The sequence below is a fragment of the Coregonus lavaretus genome (genome assembly GCF_964263955.1).
Source record: "Coregonus lavaretus genome assembly, chromosome: 1".
Taxonomy (NCBI): domain Eukaryota; kingdom Metazoa; phylum Chordata; class Actinopteri; order Salmoniformes; family Salmonidae; genus Coregonus; species Coregonus lavaretus.
Genome location: NC_139988.1, coordinates 47,873,317 through 47,896,016, shown reverse-complemented (window position 1 = coordinate 47,896,016; position 22,700 = coordinate 47,873,317). Strand labels below are relative to the sequence as shown.

The 22,700-nt window shown below is 44.7% G+C and overlaps 1 protein-coding gene across 22 annotated transcripts in view; it reads left to right on the top strand.

Annotated features, from left to right (window-relative positions):
- Positions 1 to 22,700, top strand: part of LOC311129371 (dual E2 ubiquitin-conjugating enzyme/E3 ubiquitin-protein ligase BIRC6-like) — a 139,588-nt gene that overhangs the window by 97,266 nt on the left and 19,622 nt on the right. For 14 of the 22 annotated variants that reach the window (XM_084161644.1, XM_084161655.1, XM_084161653.1 and 11 more), the window contains 4 exons: positions 15,601 to 15,838; positions 17,616 to 17,761; positions 19,586 to 19,696; positions 20,381 to 20,598. In XM_084161644.1, the coding sequence (XP_084017770.1) occupies positions 15,601 to 15,838; positions 17,616 to 17,761; positions 19,586 to 19,696; positions 20,381 to 20,598 (713 nt within the window). The remainder of the gene's footprint in view (positions 1 to 15,600; positions 15,839 to 17,615; positions 17,762 to 19,585; positions 19,697 to 20,380; positions 20,599 to 22,700) is intronic. The other 8 variants (XM_084161649.1, XM_084161648.1, XM_084161645.1 and 5 more) reach the window with 1 other exon arrangement.

Below are 22,700 nucleotides of genomic sequence, written 5' to 3'. Positions count from 1 at the left end.
AAAGAGACAGAATAGAAAGAGAGGTGAAAAAGGTTTCTTACCCTACAGCGTGAAGAGTGGGGTGACATCCAGCATGCTTTTGGGTCCTCAATGGAGAAGCATGGCCACACACGGGAGCCTGCATTAGGAGGAAGCGGGGGACAGGGGGAGGCTGGCTGCGTAGCCAAGAGAAGGAAAGAAAAGGAAAAGGAGATCCTGGCTCCCAACTGAGCCTTGGTGCGTGGCTCTGCGCAGACACCTGCTCTCTGTGAAAAATCACACCCTTCTTGCCCGTATGAGTTCTCCAGTCCTCTGCGCCACCCCCTGGGTTAAATGCTGCCTTGGTTTTGGTTGCGCTATAGTCTCCTTTTTTGCTTTTGTTATTTTATTCCTCAGGTCTCCACCACCAAAGCTGAAGCACTATGGGGCTTGGAGAAACCCTCTCCCATACGCTCCCCCTTCCTCCCCACTACTATCCCCATCCTCCCGCCCCTTTCTCTCCAATTCCAAATTCCACCACAGCCCCCCTCTTCTTCCTCCTCAGCTCTTCTTGTCTCTTTGACCCTCTTAGCAGCTCAAAGAGAGAGCGCCACAGTCTCTGTGACAAATGTACACGCCCCCTCTTCTCTCCTCCTTTCTTGCTTCCCACTTTCGGAAGCAGAGCAATTAGTGCCTTTCAGTGACGCCTCTCTCTCGCCTACCGCTGAACCCCGGAGGCACAGCCGCGCATGGTTACTCTGGAGACGGTAGCGCTTGCGGCGGCTACAACCACACTAGGTGGATACTACAGACAGCCCACCCCTCAGCAAGTGGTATTCCAAAGAGCCAGGTAGAACAGTAAAATCCCAGAGAGCTGTGTGTGGAGAACCAGAGAGCTAGAAAGCCTGAGTGCTGCTGCGTAGCTGTTGCTGTGTTGGTCTGCACCTGCAGCTGGTGGTGGCTGTGTTGTGGCGGGTCCCCTGTGCAAGCTGTGCCGTGGGATAGACGTGCATTGCATAACCAAGCAGAGAGAGAGAGAGGCTGGGTCCTTGTGGCGGGAGGAGAGCGAGAGAGGGAGTGGAGAGGGGACAACGCTCATGCTTCCCACAGTCTCCTCCTCCGCTGTGGGGGCTGGTTGAGCACACACCACCGGCGCTATTACCGCCAACCAAATAGAAGAGATGAAGCGACCTCTTCCTCAATGCAGCACGGCGGCAGAAGGCACGTAGCGCACTGTCTATCCCTTTGTTAGGCACAACTAGACTGGAGAAGAGAATGCGGGAGGGACAGCAATAGGAGGTGGCTAAGAGATGAGGCGTGGTGGGGGTTGTAGAAATATCTGTTCTTCAGGGGTCTCTACTCTGAGAAGCAGTAGCAACAAAGCAAAGCGGTCACGCTTACTTTTTTATTTTTGTCATTTAGCAGACGTTCTTATCCAGAGTGACTTATAGTAGTGAGTGCATACTTTTTTCATACTGGTCCCCCGTGGGAATCGAACCCACAACCCTGGCATTGCAAGTGCCATGCTCTACCAACTGAGCCACATGGGAACCTTTTGTTCTTCCACACCCCCATTTCTCTCATCCTCACCAGAGGGACTGTTGTCATGGACTGGTGTTCCCCCTGAACCACCAAATTGCAATGTCATGTTGTGTGCAAAAATGGTACCCCCACTCAAATGGTACCCCCACCAGCATGTTGTATGTCCTCCATCACCCCCTACACAATAGTTAGACCCCCACCCAACATGTAGAAGTGCTGTGGTGACATTGACAAACACAAGAATCCCCAGAAGGATTGCTTTATCTAAATGTATGTCAACGTGTATGATCCAATCAAAGTTTCCTCAGCAGTGACTCACTCCAGTCCTTTAGCACTCCTCCTCCTTCATCGCTCCTCATCTTATTCTTACATTTCAGTGAAGTACAGGATATGGTTATCACTCTATATGAGTTTAACCTGTTTTTGCGCCTAAGACTGTTTTATTTTGGTTTTCTACCATGTGATCGATCGGACACCGACTTGTGAATGTGTTGGCTCAATTTTATGTACCTCCCTATCCAGTCCCTTTCCAGCCCGATCAATTATACAAGGTCCCCAGGCCGGCCTTGCGGTTACAAGCCTGTTTTGGAGTCTTAGCAAGCCATGACCATGAAGGTCCACTACTTAACTATCGGATTTGTCTCTGCTTTGCAAACAGATCGTACTGCAAGTGTAATGTACATTTGTATTTATTATGGATCCTGGGGTCCAGTAAAATGAAGGCAGTTATACAATTTAAAAAACATTACAATACATTCACAGATTTCACAACACACTGTGTGCCCTCAGGCCCTTACTCCACCACTACCACATATCTACAATACAAAATTCATGTGTGCGTGTGTGTATAGTGCATATTCTATCGTGTGTATGCATGCGTCTGTGCCTATTTTTGTGTTGCTTCATATTCCCCATTGTTCAATAAGGTGTATTTTTATGGTTTTTTAAAATCTAATTTTACTGCTTGCATCAGTTACTTGATGTGGAATAGAGTTCCATGTAGTCTTGGCTCTATGTAGTACTGTGCGCCTCCCATAGTCTGTTCTGGACTTGGGGACTGTGACGAGACCTCTGGTGGCATGTCTTGTGGGGTATGCATGGGTGTCCGAGCTGTGCGCCAGTAGTTCAAACAGACAGCTCGGTGCATTCAACATGTCAATACCGCACACAAATACAAGTAGTGATGAAGTCAGTCTCTCCTCTACTTTGAGCCAGGAGAGATTAACATGCATATTATTGTTATCTCTCTGTGTACATCCAAGGGCCAGCTGTGCTGCCCTGTTCTGAGCCAATTGCAATTTTCCTAGTCCCTTTTTATGGCACCTGATCACACGACTGAACAGTAGTCCAGGTGTGACAAAACTAGGACCTGTAGGACCTGCCTTGTTGATAGTGCTGTTAAGAAGGTAGAGCAGCGCTTTATTATGGACAGACTTCTCCCCATCTTAGCTGCTGTTGTATCAATATATTTTGACCATGACAGTTTACAGTCCAGGGTTACTCCAAGCAGTTTAGTCATCTCAACTTGCTCAATTTCCACATTTATTTATTACAAGATTTATTTGAGGTTTAGGGTTTAATGAATAATTTGTCCCAAATTCAATGCTTTTAGTTTTAGAAATATTTAGGACTAACTTATTCTGTGCCACCCACTCTGAAACTAACTGCAGCTCTTTAAGTGTTGCAGTAATTTCAGTCGCTGTAGTAGCTGACATGTATAGTGTTGAGTCATCCCCATACATAGACACACTGGCTTTACTCAAAGTTAGTGAAGATTGAAAAAAGTAAGGGGCCTAGACAGCTGCCCTGGGGAATTCCTGATTCTACCTGGATTATGTTGGAGAGGCTTCCATTAAAGAACACCCTCTGTGTTCTGTTAGACAAGTAACTCTTTATCAACAATATAGCAGGGGTGGTAAAGCCATAACACATACGTTTGATCAATAATGTCAAAGCCGCACTGAAGTCTAACAAAACAGCCCCCACAATCTTTGTATCAATTTCTCACAGCTAATCATCAGTCATTTGTTTAAGTGCTGTGCTTGTTGAATGTCCTTCCCTATAAGCGTGCTGAAAGTCTATTGTCAATTTGTTTACTGTAAAATAGCATTTTATCTGGTCAAACACCATTTTTTCCAAAGGTTTACGAAGGGTTGGTAACTGGCTGTTTGGTCGGCTATTTGAGCCAGTAAAAGGGGGCTTTACTATTCTTAGGTAGCGGAATGACTTTTGCTTCCCTCCAGGCCTGGGGGGGGCACACTTTCTAGTAGGGTTCAATTGAAAATATGGCAAATAGGAGTGGCAATATCGTCCGCTATTATCCTCAGTAATTTTCCATCCAAGTTGTCAGACCCCGGTGGCTTGTCATTGTTGATAGACAACAATAATTTTGGCAACTCTTCCACACTCATTTACGGAATTCAAAAATTACAATGCTTATCATTAAAGTAGTTGGCAATATCAGTGGGTTTTGTGATGAATGAGCCATCTGATTCAATGAATGATGGAGCTGAGTTTGCCTTTTTCCCCAAAATGTAATGTAAGGTGCTCCAAAGCTTTTTACTATCATTCTTTGTCATTTATCTTTGTTTCATAGTGTAGTTTCTAATATTTTTATTTCAGTTTAGTAACATTATTTCTAAATTTGCAATACGTTGTGCAGCCAGACTTATTTGGTTAAGGGCTTGTAAGTAAGCATTTCACTGTAAGGTCTACACCTGTTGTATTCGGCGCATGTGACAAAACAGAAGTTTTGCAAAAAACAAGCATTTCTATTAGGGGTGGGCACGGTTATTCGACTATCTGAACGGATGTTAGTATTCGATTACTTGGGAGACTTATTTTTTGATTAAAAAAAATTCCTTTTTCTTTTAAGGCTTTGTCTAAAATTAAATAAATTATGTGACAATGCTACATAGCCTACCAGGATAGACCATTGCATTTCAAATTTGAATAAAACAACAGTTTTATGACAGTTACCCATTAAACAGAGACACACGTGTAGCTTGTTATTGACGGTCAATCAAAGCGGCGCTACAGTCAGAGGCTCCATGTGTCGCAAGTGAAGTGGGAGATGAATAATCAATGCAAAATGGAATTAAAATCTCGCTAGTGCTCTCTCTCGTGCTGTCGCTCACACTCGTGCTCCCGATTTCACTCGCGATCTCGCTCACTTTCGCTCTCGCGTTCTCTCACTCACACTTTCTAGCTCGCGTGCTCACATTCTCACACACTCAACTTCTAATTCAGATTGCTTTATTGGCATGAAATGCAATTTGTAGATATTGCCAAAGCAGTATAGTGGTACAGCATTTCAGTAAATACAGTACAATGCAATAAGGATAATGAAATACAGTTCATTTCAGTAGCAGTAATAATTGTTAATAGTACATATAATCATGTATACAGGTACACTATTGCTGTTGTGTAATCTTCGGTCGATACATTAAATTAAAAGATTATAAAAGAATGGCAAATAAATAAACAACTTGGAATTTGGCCCTAAAATTGATCCACCATCCAAATGTTTTATTATTTCCCTGTTATGTGCTGTGTAATGCTAATTAGGTGGGTGCTTAAATTTGTCCTATTTCACACAAGTACAAGTGTGTGTTTAGCATATTTTCGGTTTAGATGTTTCTTTTTAAAATGCACTATGAATTATGTAGGTTGAAATGCTGTAGCACAGAATACAACAATTAATAAAAGTCCCATGATGTTAGTGATTGCCCATTACTGCTTATCACTTAACTGTTTATTCACATTACTTTAATAAAATATTTCAGTTGTGTATATTACATTTGTTTTAGGCCTATTTGATGACTTTATTTCAAGTCATCTCATCTCAATAAAGCAGCTGCCTATGCTGTCTGACAATCACTATTTTTGTAGCCCTTCAACATAAATAAGGCATACTTTAATGACTGCTGAATACCAATCACTTAGATCATGTATTTTCAGGTAGAGATACCTCACGAAGCAGCCTGCTCTCTATCCCGTGTTGTTCTCTCTTCTCTCTGCACCACACAGACCGGACACGTAGGCGAGCAAGGGATTATGGTCATTGTCGTTAATTACCACGTTTTCTGCACTAAACTACAGTTGAAGTCGGAAGTTTACATACACTTAGGTTGGAGTCATTAAAACTTGTTTTTCAACCACTCCGCAAATTTCTAGTTAACAAACTAGTTTTGGCAAGTCGGTTAGGACATCTACTTTGTGCATGACACAAGTAATTTTTCCAACAATTGTTTACAGACAGATTATTTCACTTATAATTCACTGTATCACAATTCCAGTGGGTCAGAAGTTTACATACACTACTAAGTTGACTGTGCCTTTAAACAGCTTGGGAAATTCCAGAAAATGATGTCATGGCTTTAGAAGCTTCTGATAGGCTAATTGACATAATTTTAGTCAATTGGAGGTGTACCTGTGGATGTATTTCAAGGCCTACCTTCAAACTCAGTGCCTCTTTGCTTGACATCCATGGGAAAATCAAAAAACAGCCAAGACCTCAGGAAAAAATTTTTGTAGACCTCCACAAGTCTGGTTCATCCTTGAGAGCAATTTTCAAACGATAATAAGCAAGTATAAACACCATGAGACCACGCAGCCGTCAAGGAGGCTCGTTCTGTCTCCTAGAGATGAACGTACTTTGGTGCGAAAAGTGCAAATCAATCCCAGAACAGCAAAGGACCTTGTGACGATGCTGGAGGAAACCGGTACAAAAGTATCTATAACCACAGTAAAACAAGTCCTATATCAACATAACCTGAAAGGCCACTCAGCAAGGAAGAAGCCACTGTTCCAAAACCGCCATTAAAAAAGACGGACTACGGTTTGCAACTGCACATGAGGACAAAGATTGTACTTGTTGGAGAAATGTCCTCTGGTCTGATGAAACAAAAATAGAACTGTTTGGCCATAATGACCATCGTTATGTTTGGAGGAAAAAGGGTGTGCCTTGCAAGCCGAAGAACACCATCCCAACCGTGAAGCACGGGGGTGGCAGCATCATGCTGTGGGGGTGCTTTGCTGCAGGAGGGACTGGTGCACTTCACAAAATAGATGGCATCATGAGGAAGGAAAATTATGTGGATATATTGAAGCAACATCTCAAGACATCAGTCAGGAAGTTAAAGCTTGGTCGCAAATGGGTCTTCCAAATGAACAATGACCCCAAGCATACTTCCAAAGTTGTGGCAAAATGGCTTAAGGACAACAAAGTCAAGGTATTGGAGTGGCCATCACAAAGCCCTGACCTCAATCCTATGGAAAAGTTGTGGGCAGAACTGAAAAAGCATGTGCGAGCAAGGAGGCCAACAAACCTGACTCAGTTACACCAGCTCTGTCAGGAGGAATGGGCCAAAATCCACCCAACTTATTGTGGGAAGCTTGTGGAAGGCTACCTGAAATGTTTGACCCAAGTTAAACAATTTAAAGGCAATGCTACCCAATACTAATTGAGTGTATGTAAACGTCTGAGCCACTGGGAATGTGATGAAAGAAATAAAAGCTGAAATAAATCATTCACTCTACTATTATTCTGACATTTCACATTCTTAAAATAAAGTGGTGATCCTAACTGACCTAAGAAATTGAATTCTTACTATGATTAAATGTCAGGAATTGTGAAAAACTGAGTTTAAATGTATTTGGCTAAGGTGTAAGTAAACTTCCGACTTCAACTGTATGTAGAAAATTGGTATTTTGGAAACTACTACACTCCCTACTACACTGAACAAAAATATAAATGCAACATGTAAAGTGTTGGTCCCATGTTTCATGAGCTGAAATAAAAGATCCCAGAAATTTTCCATACGCACAAAAAGTTTAAAATGTCCCTCAAATTTTGTGCACACATTTGTTTACATCCCTGTTAGTGAGCATTTGATCCTTTGTCAAGATAATCCATCCACCTGACAGGTGTGACATATCAAGAAGCTGATTTAAACAGCATGATCATTACACAGGTGCACCTTGTGCTAGGGAACAATAAAAGGCACCTCTAAAATGGGCAGTTTTGTGTCACAACACAATGCCACAGATATCTCAAGTTTTGAGGGGGTGTGCAATTGGAATGCTGACTGCAGGAATGTCCACCAGAGCTGTTCCCAGATAATTGAATGTTCATTTCTCTACCATAAGCCGCCTCCAATGTTGTTTTAGAGAATTTGGCAGTACGTCCAACAGGCCTCATAACCGCAGACCACGTGTAACCACGCCAGCCCAGGACCTCCACATCCGGCTTCTTCACCTGTGGGATTGTCAGAGGGGGGACGGGGGGTGCGGAGGAGTATTTCTGTCCGTAATAAAATATATTCTGTGGGGAGAAACTCTTTCTGATTGGCTTGGCCTAGCTCTCCAGTGGGTTGGCCTGGCTCCCATATGGGTGGACCTAGGCCCACCCATGGCTGAAATCCATAGATTAGGGCCTAATTTATTTATTTAAATTGACAGATTTCCTTATGTGAACTGTAACTCAGCAAAATCTTTGAAATTGTTGCATGTTGTGTTTGTTTATTTTTGTTCAGTATACAGTACCGGTCAAAAGTTTTAGAACTCCTACTCATTCAAGGGTTTTTCTTAATTTTTTACTATTTTCTACATGGAGTCATGTACTAACCAAAAGTGTTAAATCAAAATATATTTTATATTTGAGATTCTTCAAATAGCCACCCTTTGCCTTGATGACAGCTTTGCCACACTCTTGGCATTCTCTCAACCAGCTTCACCTGGAATGCTTTTCCAACAGTCTTGAAGGAGTTCACACACGTGTTCCGACTCATCCCAAACCATCTCAATTGGGTTGAGGTCGGGGGATTGTGGAGGCCAGGTCTGATGCAGCACTCCATCACTCTCCTCCTTACACAGCCTGGAGGTGTGTTGGGTCATTGTCCTGTTGAAAAACAAATGATAGTCCCACTAAGCCCAAACCAGATGGGATGGCGTATCGCTGCAGAATGCTGTGGTAGCCATGCTGGTTAAATGTGCCTTGAATTCTAAATAAGTCACAGACAGTGTCACCAGCAAAGCACCATAACACCACCTCCTCCATGCTTTACGGTGGGAAATACACATGCGGAGATCATCCGTTCACCCACACTGCGTCTCACAAAGACAGAGCGGTTGGAACCAAAAATCTCCAATTTGGACTCCAGACCAAAGGACACATTTCCACCGGTCTAATGTCCATTGCTCGTGTTTCTTGGCCCAAGCAGGTCTCTTCTTCTTATTGGTGTACTTCAGTAGTGGTTTCTTTGCAGCAATTCGACCATGATGGCCTTATTCACACAGTCTCCTCTGAACAGTTGATGTTGATGTCTGTTACTTGAACTCTGAAGCATTTATTTGGGCTGCAATTTCTGAGGCTGGTAACTCTAATGAACATATCCTCTGCAGCAGAGTTAACTCTGGGTCTTCCATTCCTGCAGCGGTCCTCATAAGAGCCCGTTTCATCATAGCGCTTGATGGTTTTTGCGACTGCACTTGAAGAAACTTTCAAAGTTCTTGAAATGTTCCGTATTGACTGACATTCATGTCTTAATGTAATGATGGACTGTCTTTTCTCTTTGCTTATTTGAGCTGTTCTTGCCATAATATGTACTTGGTCTTTTACCAAATAGGGCTATCTTCTGTATAACCCCCCCTACATTGTCATAACACAACTGATTTGGCTCAAACGCATTAAGAAGGAAAGAAATTCCACAAATTAACTTTTAAGAAGGCACACCTATTAATTGAAATGCATTCCTGGTGACTACCTCATGAAGCTGGTTCAGAGAATGCCAAGCGTGTGCAAAGCTGTCATCAAGGCAAAGGGTGGCTATTTGAAGAATCTCAAATATAAAATAAATTTTGATTTGTTTAACACTTTTTCGGTTACTACATGATTCCATATGTGTTATTTCATAGTTTTGATGTCTTCCCTATTATTCTACAATGTAGAAAATAGAAAAAATAAAGTAAAACCCTTGAATGAGTAGGAGTTCTAAAACTTTTGACCGGTAGTGTACATCACACAAATCAGGCTTGATCTGATTAATCTCTAGAGAGACTCCCCATTGCCTGAAGGAAATGGAATTCAAATAATTGAACGGATGTCAGTCAATTCGTTTTTTACTGAAAAATAACCGAAATGTTGGGTATTTGCTCAGCACTATCTACCATGCTGCTCTGTGTTAGTGGTGGGACCTTACGTTAAGTTATCTGTTATTGCTTTATTTACTTCTGTTTTCACCAATGATTATCTGGGAATGGAAACATTCAGGGATCCCACTGGCTTAGTAACATGTCACTGTCCCCAGCAGTGACACACAAAGACAGGACCAGCCTATTTACTTCTATTCACACGACTCAATTTAATCGGGGAGACCGACCAGGTATTCCCTGCAAAGGAGTGTGTAGCATAAACATAGCCGATTCCAATTTTTATCCTCGACAACAAATTTTGAATAAGCAATTTACTCTATAGGCATAGACCTCCTTCCGATTTCCCTTTGCCACGCTCTTCTTTGTTTACTGAAGTGTTTACTACAGTTTTACTACCTCCCCCCTCTACCGGAGCCTAACCCACAGTTGTGGATGAACAACGCTGGCTGGACATTGTCCCCTGTGCCAGGCTGTCACTCACTGCCACCCCTGGGGACCCGCAGGAGGAGCGACCAGGCTACCGTGGTCTACATAGGGGCCCTCTGCCTGTATGCTTGGCATTTTAGCCTCCCACACTCGCTGCTCTTATTCCCACTTACCTCCATGTGCCTAGTACTGCTTGACTAGCATCTATCTAGGGCCCTGTTTTGCACAATCATGTGTCATGCCTGGATTTTAACCTTTTTTATTGAAAGCTTTTTCATCAAACTGTCACCTTTTGTTATCAGATGGTTCAGCACCATCCTACATTTTTTAACTTTAGTCATTGAGCAGACGCTCTCATCCAGAGCGACTTACAATTGGCGCAGTCATCTTAAGGTAGCTAGGTGAGAGAACCACATATCACAGTCGTAACGAGTACATTTTCCCTCAAAGTAGTTATCAGCAAAGTCTGTGCTAGTAGGAATTGACCAAGCAAAACTATACCAACAACGAGTTGAAACAAAAATCATACTCCGCTATTCTTGTAGAAACAGTAGAGGTCCCTTCCCAGCTATAAATGGAGACAATAGCTTGAATATTTGGTGCAATTCTCATTTCTGGATATGGCTTAAAATACAGGATAAAATATTTCTGTCACATGATTGCGCAAAACACAGGCTCCTATCTATTACACATTTTACTTAGTGTGCTGCTATAGGAGGAGCAGGAGACGGGAATAGGAGAAAAGGGGTAAGGTAGAGTCTTGTTCTTTTATTGAAGCTGCCAACAGCGTCGGTGGTAGGAGAGGAGTCGCCGCCGATGGCACTCTTATCTGGTAGTTTGTACGAACACTAATTTGTCAAGTACGCACAGCGGGTGATGACTGGCAGCATCGCTCTCTCATACCTCCCTCTTCCTCCCTCCTTCCCAGAAGCACAGGCCTCTTGTTTGATCTCTCTCTTATTTCCTTCTGTTTCTCATCTCATTTCAAACCCGTAGCCACAGGGGCAACGCTTTAGCTGAAGGTGGGCCAGAAACATGTCACTGCGCTGTGATTGGATAACTTTGCCTTTATGGGGTATTGTGTGTAGACCAGTTATCTCAATTTAATCAATTTTAAATTCATACTGTTAAACAACAAAATGTGGAAAAAGTAAAGGATTGTGAATACTTTTTGAAGGCACTAAAGTGACCCACGGGGGGGTATATGAAAAAAATAAAAAAATAATGTAATAATAATAATGTATGCACTCACTAACTGTAAGTCGCTCTGGATAAGAGCGTCTGCTAAATGACTAAAATGTAATAATAAACAGTAGCAGCAGCATATGTGATGAGTCAAAGAAGTTAGTGCAAAAAGGGTCAATGCGGATAGTCCGGTTAGTTATTTGGTTAACTATTTAACTAACTATTTATCAGTCTTATGGCTTGGGTGTAGAAGCTGCCGCTTGTCTATGACTTGGGTGGCTGGAGTCTTTGACAATTTTTAGGGCCTTCCTCTGACACTGCCTAGTATAGAGCTCCTGGATGGCAGCCAGTGAAGATGCTCCCCATGGTGCAGCTGTAGAACGTTTTGAGGATCTGAGGGCCCATGCCAAACTTTTCAGTCTCCTGAGGTGGAAGAGGTGTTGTGGGTGCCATCTTCATGCCTATGTTGGTGTGTTTTGGACCATGATAGATGTTGAGTTATGACTTTAATCACAAAAGGTAGACATGTAAACTCTGGGGTCTCGTTTTCTGTGCTTCCCATTGGCGGAGGAATGTTAATTGCCCACAACGTCTCCCTATCAAAATGAATCATAAAAAAACTAATGGCTGGTGTGTTACATTGACAATGTAGGCCTAGATAACATGGCTGGGGTACCCAGTGGGGCATCTGTTCTTAATGCTTGTACTTCTGCTTTGTGGACTAGCGAAGGCTTTCTACTTTCAATTGTAGTCGCACATGCATAATGTATGCAGCTAACCCATCGACTGTTTCTCAACTCTGTCTGGAGTGTCGTATTTTAGCATCACACTTAGCTTGATGTAATATTTCAACCTGCTCCACTTTATGTGATTTCTAAGTAAAGTTGCAAATAGAGTATATTAGATGCCTTCTCCTTGCCTTGTGGCTTTTTGGATGTAGTTTCTGAATTGTTTATGCGTTGTTCCAGCCAAGAGACATTCAGGCCAGACATTTCAGACCATCATGTCTTGGCACTTATTAGGACGGCTCCACTGCCACATTTTAATGTTTTGATCTCATTCTCTTTAATGAATTGGGTTGTTCCCCGAAATGAGTCCCTTTTAAGTAGAAATAGTGTACAAATATAGAATTTTAAAAGCCTGTTATATTAAATGAAGTGCCCTTTTTTAATATAGACCACATTGAAAATGCAATAACTCTGACATGTCCCTCTGTGCATCCTCTGACTTCTAGGTAGATTTTTAACCCACATAACCCCAACATTACTCTGAAGTTTCACTATCATTATTAAGCCCTAGTTATTTTGCGGCTTTGACAGTCATTTATGAAGATTATTTATTTAATGTTATTAGTGATTAATTTTAAGGTTAAAAAAACAATCTGTACCTCATTTTAAGGTCAACCCTTTTACGTGAACCAAGCTCTTGTTTTAATATGGTGAAACTATTCCTTTTTAAATATTTTTTTTAAACAGACATAGAACATCTAATAGTCAAATCCTAGTGTAAAAGCATGTGAGCTCAGCTGGTTTAGAACCACCAAGACTCTTCCTAGAGCTGGCTGCCCGGCCAAACTGAGCAATCGGGGGAGAATGGCCTTGGTCAGGGAGGTGACCAAGAACCCGATGGACACTCTGTCAGAGCTCCAGAGTTCCTCTGTGGAGATTGGAGAACCTTCCAGACGGAAGCCACTCCTCAGTAAAAGGCACATGAGAGCCCGCTTGGAGTTTGCCAAAAGGCACCTAAAGTACTCTGACCATGAGAAACAAGATTCTCTGGTCTGATGCTAAGCGTCACGTCTGGAGGAAACCTGGCACCATCCCTACGGTGAAGCATGGTGGTGGCAGCATCATGTTGTGTGGATGTTTTTCAGCGGCAGGGACTGGGAGACTAGTCAGGATCGAGGGAAAGATGAACGGAGCAAAGTACAAAGAGCTCCTTGATGAAAACCTGTTCCAGAGCGCTCAGGACCTCAGACTGGGGCCAAGGTTCACCTTCCAACAGGACAACGACCCTAAGCACACAGCCAAGACAACGCAAGAGTGGCTTCGGGACAAGTGTCTGAATGTCCTTGAGTGGCCCAGACTTGAACCCGATCGAACATCTCTGGAGAGACCTGAAAATAGCTGTGCAGCAACGCTCCCCATCCAACATGACAGAGCTTGAGAGGATCTGAAGAGATGAATGGGAGAAACTCCCCAAATACAGGTGTGCCAAGCTTGTAGCATCATACCCAAGAAGACTTGAGGCTGTAATCGCTGCCAAAGGTGCTTCAACAAAGTACTGAGTAAAGGGTCTGAATACTTATGTAAATGTTTATTTCCGGGTTTAAAAAAATATATGAATTAGCTTAAAAATGTCTAAACCTGTTTTTGCTTTGTCATCATGGGGTGTTGTGTATAGATTGATGAGGGGAAAAAACGATTTAATCCATTTTAGAATAAGGCTGTAACGTAATAAAATGTGGAAAAAGTCAAGGGGTCTGAATACTTTCCGAAAGCACTGAATACTTTAGCGGTAATTGCGTAAATCTATTCAGTAGGGTGGGGATTTGGATTCTGCTCTGGGTGCCGCCCACACACTAGAGAGGATTGAGGAGCAGATTAAAGCGGTGAGAGGTCAACGTTCAAATTCTGGGTATGGGACATTGGGGCCGGGAACTCAAATATAAATGTAAAGCAGACTGGGAGCAAAAGTGAGGGCTGTCCTGCTCCGTTTGAGTCTGGCACAAGCACACAGTTACACTGAGGTAGACCGTGACACACGTGTACGTGGACATCCTCAAATGGTCATTTCTGTACTGTCACCGCCAATCTCTTTCCACTCACAGACCGGAAATGCCTCTGACAATGATGGACATGATCTTGGTTCAGCAGGAGTATGACTGTCCACAGACTGCTTAAAACACATCTAAGGGATGTAGGCTACACGAAGGGTGTAAGACTACTAGTATTTTATGCTTTTCAGACAGCTTGGTAAACAATGAGCCTAAATAAACGAGAGAAGATCATCAGACAAAGGAGCAAGGACAAGATTGCTTCCTAGGTGCTCTCTGCTAGTTCTGTTTTATTCCATCAAACTGCCTTTGTGCTTCTCCAAGTCAGACCCATTTGAATACAGCCGTCAAATCCTCTCCTTTCACCAAGTGATTATGTCCAGGTGTTCTAATTATTATTTCCCAACTAAAAACACAATCAAAACACACAAACTTAGCGCATTCTTTTAACCTGGTTTCACACTTGCCCAGGCCGGGGCTGTTGTAGAGGCCTTTCTCACAGCACAAACATGTGGAACCAGGCTAGATTTTAATGGGGTTTGTGGGTCGGCTGAGAGCACCTTCCCTCTCTCGCCCAAGCCCCTCACAAGGGAATGCAGGGGCCTAGCTCAGCAGGTTCGCCACCACGACTCAATGTTATTTAAACTTCCATTATGGGTGGGAACTGTCCAGTCCTCGTCATGGGGATGAGGGGGACCTGTACTGTATGGAATCCCATCACAATGAAGAGCTGCAGGACAAACAGCTGGGCTGGGCCCACTCCTGTCACAGCCACGTCAGGATTATTCCCTCCCCGCAAATCTAATATCTGTCTCCTCTCTTTCTCTCTCCCGCGCTCCCCCTTTTCCTCGGACCACGGCACAGCTGTGGATTTTCCAATCTATCACACTGCCAGACTCGTCCTACGTTCTAGAAAATGACACCCTGAGATTCTTATTTGATTCAATCATGTATCTGGGAAAGTAAGTGAGGGGGCTGCTAGGCCCCAGGCTTTCCTTTTAGATTAGCTTCCATTGGTGCCTGCCCTCCTGACTAGCTGGCTTTGGCTTCATTTCAGGGCCTGGAACAAAGGGCTATTTTGAGTCAGGGACGTGAGTTGGTATTGGACAGAAGTCGGGCACACGTTTTGTTTGTGAGGAGTCTAAATTGAGTTCTGGCCTTGGTTTGGCCGCCTGAGGGCTGTTCCTAGTCCGTGCATGTCATTTGTCCATTCCTGGAAATCTAATAATCTTTAATATCCCTTTCACTAGCTTTCTGCTCACTACAGTCCATCTCTAGTCATGCTGCTCCTCTCCTCTCTCCAAGTGCAATCTGGAGTTCTCCTACCTGCCCCCATCTATCCTGTCACACACACACCAGACTCACACAGGTTGACTCAAGGCCATGAGACAGATACTCTCGTTATGTTCTCTCATGTACTCCTATATTGAGTTCTTCACTGGTATGGGTGTCTCGTCTTTCTCCATGTTTTTATTCGGATTGATTCCAAAACACTATTACCAGTTCTCTGTTGGCTCTCGCTTATGCATTCCTTGTCCCTGTTTTCTCTTCTCCCTCAGTGCTGGACATGGCACGCCACGTGCCCCTGTACCGGGCGCTGCTGGAGCTGCTGAGGGCCATCTCCACCTCCACGGCCCTGGTGCCCCTGCTGCTGCCCCTGTCAGGAGACCCCAGCCAGGAGGAAGAGGAGGAGGAAAGCTCAGAGGGACAGACCTCTGTGGGCATGCTGCTGGCCAAGATGAAGACCTGTGTGGACACCTACACTAACCGCCTCAGGTGGGGACTTAGACGGACAGAGTAAGAATATACAAAACAAACAGAATAATGTCTCATTGCCCATGTAATCAATGTAAATTGATGGTTTCAGCTGAGAATGAGAGTTTCAAGGGGAGAGGGTTAGAATCCTGCTGCCATTATTGGGGGTTCAATCCTGGGTCAGCCTCCTCCCTGGTCTCTGTAGACAGTGAGTCATTAGCAGTAGTGAGCCTGTAGACCTGACCTGTGGGTCTGTGACCATCCATTATTAATCACAGCCCCAAAGTGTGCAGGAAGCCCATGTTATCCCGCCTCAGCAGCACAATTAACAGTTTGTGTAAAGGATCCTTAACCCCCTCCCATATATCACCCCAACCAGCCCAGTGCTGACTGTGAGCTTTACGCAACTACAGTAGCAGGACACTTCAGAGGAGCCGAGGCACTCTTAACCTCTTTCTACCCTCTACACTAGCTACACACATCCACCCAGTACGGTGGATCATCAATATTCCATGGGATCCCATCCGAGGAGTCAATATTTGAAGGATGTGTCCCGTGCATGGTTAGACGTGGAGACGTATCAAACAGTTCCAGCTCACGTACGATTCCCACAGACATTCATGTTGTTTCCCCGTCCCTCCTCCCTGGTGACATATGAATGTAATGCTCCAGCTGGGTGTTATTTTTAGAAGGTACAGCCCATCCCTCTTGAATGTCCCACCAACAAACATGCTAGGACCCATGACAGGGCTTTTCAAATGTACAGCGGAATAGCCCATCCGCCCTGGGAGACTCTGACAGACCTACCTGGTGGTCTACACCCCTGCTGCTTATCAGCAACACAATTATGATTACTGTCTGAGGATGGTCCAGCATGAAGTTGTGGTTTCTTCACCAGTGATGGGGGGGGAGAGAAAATGCCCTGCTATCGGCTCACTCATATCCACAGGCATTACATCAGGCTGGACTCTGAGGGCTGAGGTCCAGACACACAGAGAGTCTAATGAAAGCAGGGCCTTGGGGCGGTCGTAAAGGCTGGGCATCCACAGCAGAGAGTGTAAGGCATTCTCTTCAACTGTCTCTCCCCATCTGTGTCCAGCATGCCAAGGCCTGTGTTGGCCGCCTGGCCTGCTACAGAATGGAATTAAATGGCCGATGAGGACGGATGGTGGCAGGGATGGGGGGAGGGAAGACTACAGTGAGATGGGGGTTGGAGACAGAAGACCTTCGCTGACTGTCCTCGGTGGAGCAGAGTGGTGAGCGAGGGGAGGGAACTTGGCTGCTGTTCAACTTCACAAAAGGTCATGTGGAAAGTGGCTTTTTCAGTGACCCATCAGCAGGGCCATTGAATCCATTCTCTCAGCTCCCACAGCGTTTAAGCACAAGGTTAAAGAACTGTTTACGTCCCTCGTGTATTTCAGCCACCTCTGGGTTTTCCACTTAACCCAGGAGTTTTGAAGCAGGGACTTATTTTAACTGGGATGAAAGCAGGGAGATTTTTTTTCAATGTCCAGAGCATGAAAAATACTGGGAATGGGTATATCAATTTTGCTCCAGAATTGTGGCTCACTGGGCAATATGCTCCTTTTCAGATGGACACAGGGATCATCTACAGAAACGCCCGAAATGTTTTAATTGTTGTACTGTAGAGCACTCCTTGGGAATAGAAATGTTCAATGATCCTATCAGTAATATAGTCGCCTCAGATTTCCTTCCCTGGTAGAATGCAATGCAAATAAATTAGCAATATATGTCAATGCATGCAAGAGGAATATGTTGATTACTGAACTCCTTCTCTTTTTTTTTTTCTCTTATCCAGGTCAAAGAAAGACAAGGCAAAAGGTGTGGTGAAGCCTGATAGCGCAGACCCAGAGCCTGAGGGCCTGACCCTGCTGGTGCCTGACATCCAGAGGACGGCTGAGATTGTCTACGCTGCCACCACCAGCCTACGGCAGGCCAACCAGGGTAAGGCTGGCGACACACTCACGTCACTCTCTGGCCTATGGCCAAACCATGCTGAGCAAGGGGACTATTAGTCTGGACCTCCTTGGCTATTTTTACAGACATTTATTGTAATACGAAGTGACACAGTAAAATGTTAGCCAGTGCCTTTTTTAAAGGTTGTCTGGTTTTGGCTCTTCCAAAGGATTTTCAGGTCCCAAATGTCTTTCCGCACTCCATTTTTCTCGCTGCCGCTCTCTTTTGTCCTGTGTGTTCTTGGGACAAGGACAAGAAAATGGGTCTCTAAGTTTAGTCTCCACAAGTACAAATTCCCTGGGCTGTCATTGACTTGGAGCCCTTTAAGTCTCAATTTAATCTTAATCAAGGAAACAATGTCCTGTTTTAGGCCTGAACATCCTTTACCCGACTTCCCAACTCCACCCCCACTCCGTAAGTGACAGGTTAAAGGTTAACCCATTCTCTGACATCACTTTGATACTAAATAGAGATGTATGTTCTATTGTGGGCAGCTGTTGTCCTACAGTCCCCATGCAGCCCTTCTGTCCGTGTCCTTACAGTGCAGGGAGACAGTGTCCTGCCCAGAGACCCATAGAGCAGACAGTCACTAGGAGGACAAGAGGGTTTGGTAGCGAGAGGGCATCAGGTCATAAAACCTGCTGTCAGGGAGCTCCTGCCAGCCATTACTCACCGTCGCTAAAGAAAGCTGCCTATCGATGCGTCTATGATGTATGATTGACCGTAACGCCTCCTCCCCCAAACAGTGCGGCACATATTATTAATTAGCTTGCCTAACTCCCAGTGGCTCTCTTGTATTCAGCCACATCAGTGGCGCTCTATTGGGGGGGGGGGTGCCCAGATCAATGCAGCTGTCACTTTACACAAGGAAATTCATGTGATAATGGCCACTGGATTCATGTTCCAAAAGGGAATGGGCAGCATAGAGGAGGGCCGATATGTAATTGTTTTAATTCGTCTTTAAAATAGCCCAGAGAAAGGCTAACGAGGAGGCGGACATTTAGAGCTCTGTTCCTACAGCCTAGTATTGACTGGTTAAACTGGGAAAATGTTCCAATAAATATTGATATCCAACGTTAACGTGGCAACAGAACTGAGTATAAATAAAGTATCGACGGCCCCGCTTTTTAATGCCCCTCTGGCATCCTAAGTCTGGTCGTAATAGGCCAGTTAAATGCACCAGTAATTGAATGGGAGGTACATCTGTCCAGGTAGCAGTATCTAAAGCAGAGGATGAGAGCGGGGCTGGGGTGCTATAAATAGACAGTTAATTATGTTGATGCATTAACTGCTCTCTATCCCATCTCTCCACTGTCGGTGGGAAAATTGGTGGCCGTTTCCATTGTCATTTGTCTTGGACATGGTTTAGCTGTCGACAAGACACAGAAGAAACTGGGGGGTAGGGTGTGGGAAAATTCCATGTTAGCATCTCCAAATGATTGCAGATTCATTCATCAATATGAAGGTGATAAGGGGGTGTGACAAACCCTGCTATTACCTGCAAATGCCATCATATTCTGAGATAATCTTGTTGAACCGAAGAGGAATATGGCTTTAATATGAATTTGTGTGTTTCTGATGTTATTCTATTCTTTGTCGGCGTGGACTAGGTAGTAATATCAAGGAAGTGGTGACCTCAGCAGTCCTTTATCACAGTGTGGTTTGTTTGTTTGTTTGCCAGTAGATTAATGTAAAGATTGTAGGCCTGGACCCAGACGCAGGCAGACACAGCAGTAAGCCTGGCTCTCAAACAGGGATAACTTTGAACCTGCCATGGTAACAAGGTTTTCTTTTTATCTCTCCCTCCATCAGAGAGGAAGTTGGCCGAGTCCTCGAAGAAGGCAACAACCAGACCCAAACCCCTGTCCATCCTACGCTCACTAGAGGAGAAGTACGTGGCCATCATGAAGAAGCTCCAGTTTGGTGAGTGCGTTGAGTTTCTGTGTGGTGTACAGTTGTGGTTTGGTAGATACAGTATGTTGGAAATGTGGTTGTTTCTTTTAAGACAGAGGAGGAATACTTAGACATACTAGAGGCAGGGCTCGTCTCTTCTCTCCTAGGCTGGCTGCTGGTTGGTTCCTCCTCAATACACGTAGTGCCCAGAACACAGCATCAGCACAGCCCCAAACCCCCTCCTACCCCTTTCTGAAATGATACATAACACAATCCTGCCGCCTGTCTGCAGGGAGGAAGGTATTTTCTATCCGTCACTTCTCATCCTGCCACGCCGTGATTGATTACGGGACTTTTGTTGTGCCGCAATTGATTTTTGCGCGCGGCACACGTCTAAAGTAATCGCAAGTGACATGAGTGTAAACAGGCTTGCTCTGGTCCAAGTACGAGAGAGACGGCGTCGAGCCAAGGTAACAGGAACCCCAGTGTGCAGTATGATTAAAGGACACAGGGCCATGTCATTACTGAATAGAGATTTACTGCCAGATGCATGCATACAAGTGGGAGGATATTTGCATGATTTGTCAACAGGGTGTTTGTTTCATGCCTTATTCTTTGACGTGGAATGAACCATTTTAAAAGTGTTTAAACCTTCTCTATAGCGGTCCCAGTAAGTATTGACATTAATACCTGTGTGATGTCTCTCCCTGGCAGACACCTTTGAGATGGTCTCGGAGGACGATGACGGGAAGCTGGTGTTCAAGGTGAACTACCACTACATGTCTCAGGTGAAGAACGCCAGCGACGCCAACAGCGCTGCCCGCGCTCGCCGCCTGGCACAGGAAGCCGTCACGCTCTCCACCTCGCTGCCCCTCTCCTCCTCCTCCAGCGTGTTTGTCCGCTGCGATGAAGAACGACTGGACATCATGAAGGTACAGATGTATACTGCCCTGTCCTATACGATCTATACAGTCCTCTGTGCTGTACCTATTATACTCAGTCACACATCCCATTCTCTTATGACCATTTTATACCTACAGTAATCAACCCACGTGATTCATATGTACATACCTTTCAGCATATCTTTTACAAGCCCAATCCTACGATCCTATCATTTTGTCCCATTTTATACATACAGTACTAGCCAACCCAAATTTTATGATTCACATTTTATGTAATAATCTATAGAAGTGATATCTGGTCAATGGTATTCAAGGTATTTATGAAATGTCTTTACTGGAGACCCCATCTGTCCGATTCAGAGATGCCCTCAGGGAATGGCCAGATGATGATTGAATGGTTTCCAATTGAGATGCTAATAAAAGTGAGCAGGGTGTTTACAGTACTCTTCCAGTCAAATGGATGCTGCCTGGGGCACTAAAACCGCTGGACTTGCGCTACTTGCGGTTGTTGCAGCAGGGGTGGGGAAACGGACTTGGTCTCTCGAGTCTCTGCATCTGGTGTTGAAAGCCTATGCCTTCGCATTCCAATGGTCATTCAGCAACTGCCGTCATTGACAGTTTTTCTCATTTTCCAATGACATTCAATAAATGGCCCTGACCCCTTTTCTGATTAATGGCAAAGTCTCATTCGGTAAATGTCAAAACCCTCGTCTGTTAAGGTTCTATTTCTGCAAAGAACACAACTTTTTCCTTAGCAGCACATGAAAGTGCCACTAGTTGACAGAGAGGCTGGTGGAAGTTGTGGGACATTGTGGATGTCTAGTGACCCATCTGGGGTTGTTGCGCCCTCATTTGAAGTGTCCCCAGGGAGCCCCTGTCCTACTGCCATAGACAGTGGATTATCATTCTTTCACCGGGAGCATCAAGTAATCTTAGCAGTCATTATTTGCAAAACCACTTGCTCCAGGTTTCCCACCTAAAGTGCACTAAAAGTGTTGGGTCTGAATGTCAAAATATACTTACCGCCTGAGTGACACTTGGTGCCCTCAAGCAATCTTGCGAGTGCTCTGCTGATTTGGATAGGCATGGTACTCACACCTGACGCCGCTTAGACGGGTCAGGCAGTCGGTGTTTGACTCTCACCCACACACATTCTCTCTCTCACATACACAAGCTACCTACCTACAGTGTGTCCACGTCCTCTTTACCGTCGCACGTCTTCTCACATATTTTTTCAAACCTGCCGTGCCGTGTTTCTACCTCCCTCCCCTGGATCAGGGATTTAAAAAGATATATATATTTATTCTGTCTTGTTCCTGTTCTAAACCCACGCTTCTCTCTGCCTCTCCTCCTCCTCCTCCATCAGCCTGGCAGCGTGGCCAGCTCTGCCCCCTCCTCCCCCTCCTCCCCCATCAGCCTGGCAGCGTGGCCAGCTCTGCCCCCTCCTCCCCCTCCTCCCCCATCAGCCTGGCAGCGTGGCCAGCTCTGCCCCCTCCTCCCCCTCCTCCCCTCCCCATTCTCTCCTCTACTGCTGAGAAAGCTAGCCTGCCTGACACTTCACTCAAAGACACCTCGTTTGTTGATGCAAGAACACGGGACACTCCCAGGATCTTCCCTTCTCCCCCTTCAGGAATGCAAACTCGCTACTTTTCGGCGATATTCACCGTTTTGATCTCACATTGTGACAGCTGTGAGCAGGCAGCCGCATCCCCTAACCAGCCATTAGCCTACTCAGCTGCTTCTCTCCGTCCGTTATTTCTGCGCATCTCCCATCAGTTTTAAAATGTTATTTAGCCGTGATGGTGAGCTGGGGTGTGCAGACAGTGATGGGTTTTTTGTTACATTTGTTTAATTATTGGAGCAGCTCGCAGCGCGAGCGAAATGGATACGTAGATATTGTTTCATTTCGCCTGTAAGAACAAGCAGGCCAGTCTGATTAGGCTTCACTGTCACGCAGCCTCTGAGTGCCACTGTGGTCCTCTGTAGGTCAGCTTGTAGAGCACGGCGCTTGTAAAGCCAAGGTAGTGGGTTCGATCCCCGGGACCACCCATACACAAAAAATGTATGCACGCATGACTGTAAGTCGCTTTGGATAAAAACGTCTGCTAAATGGCTTATTATTATTATTATTA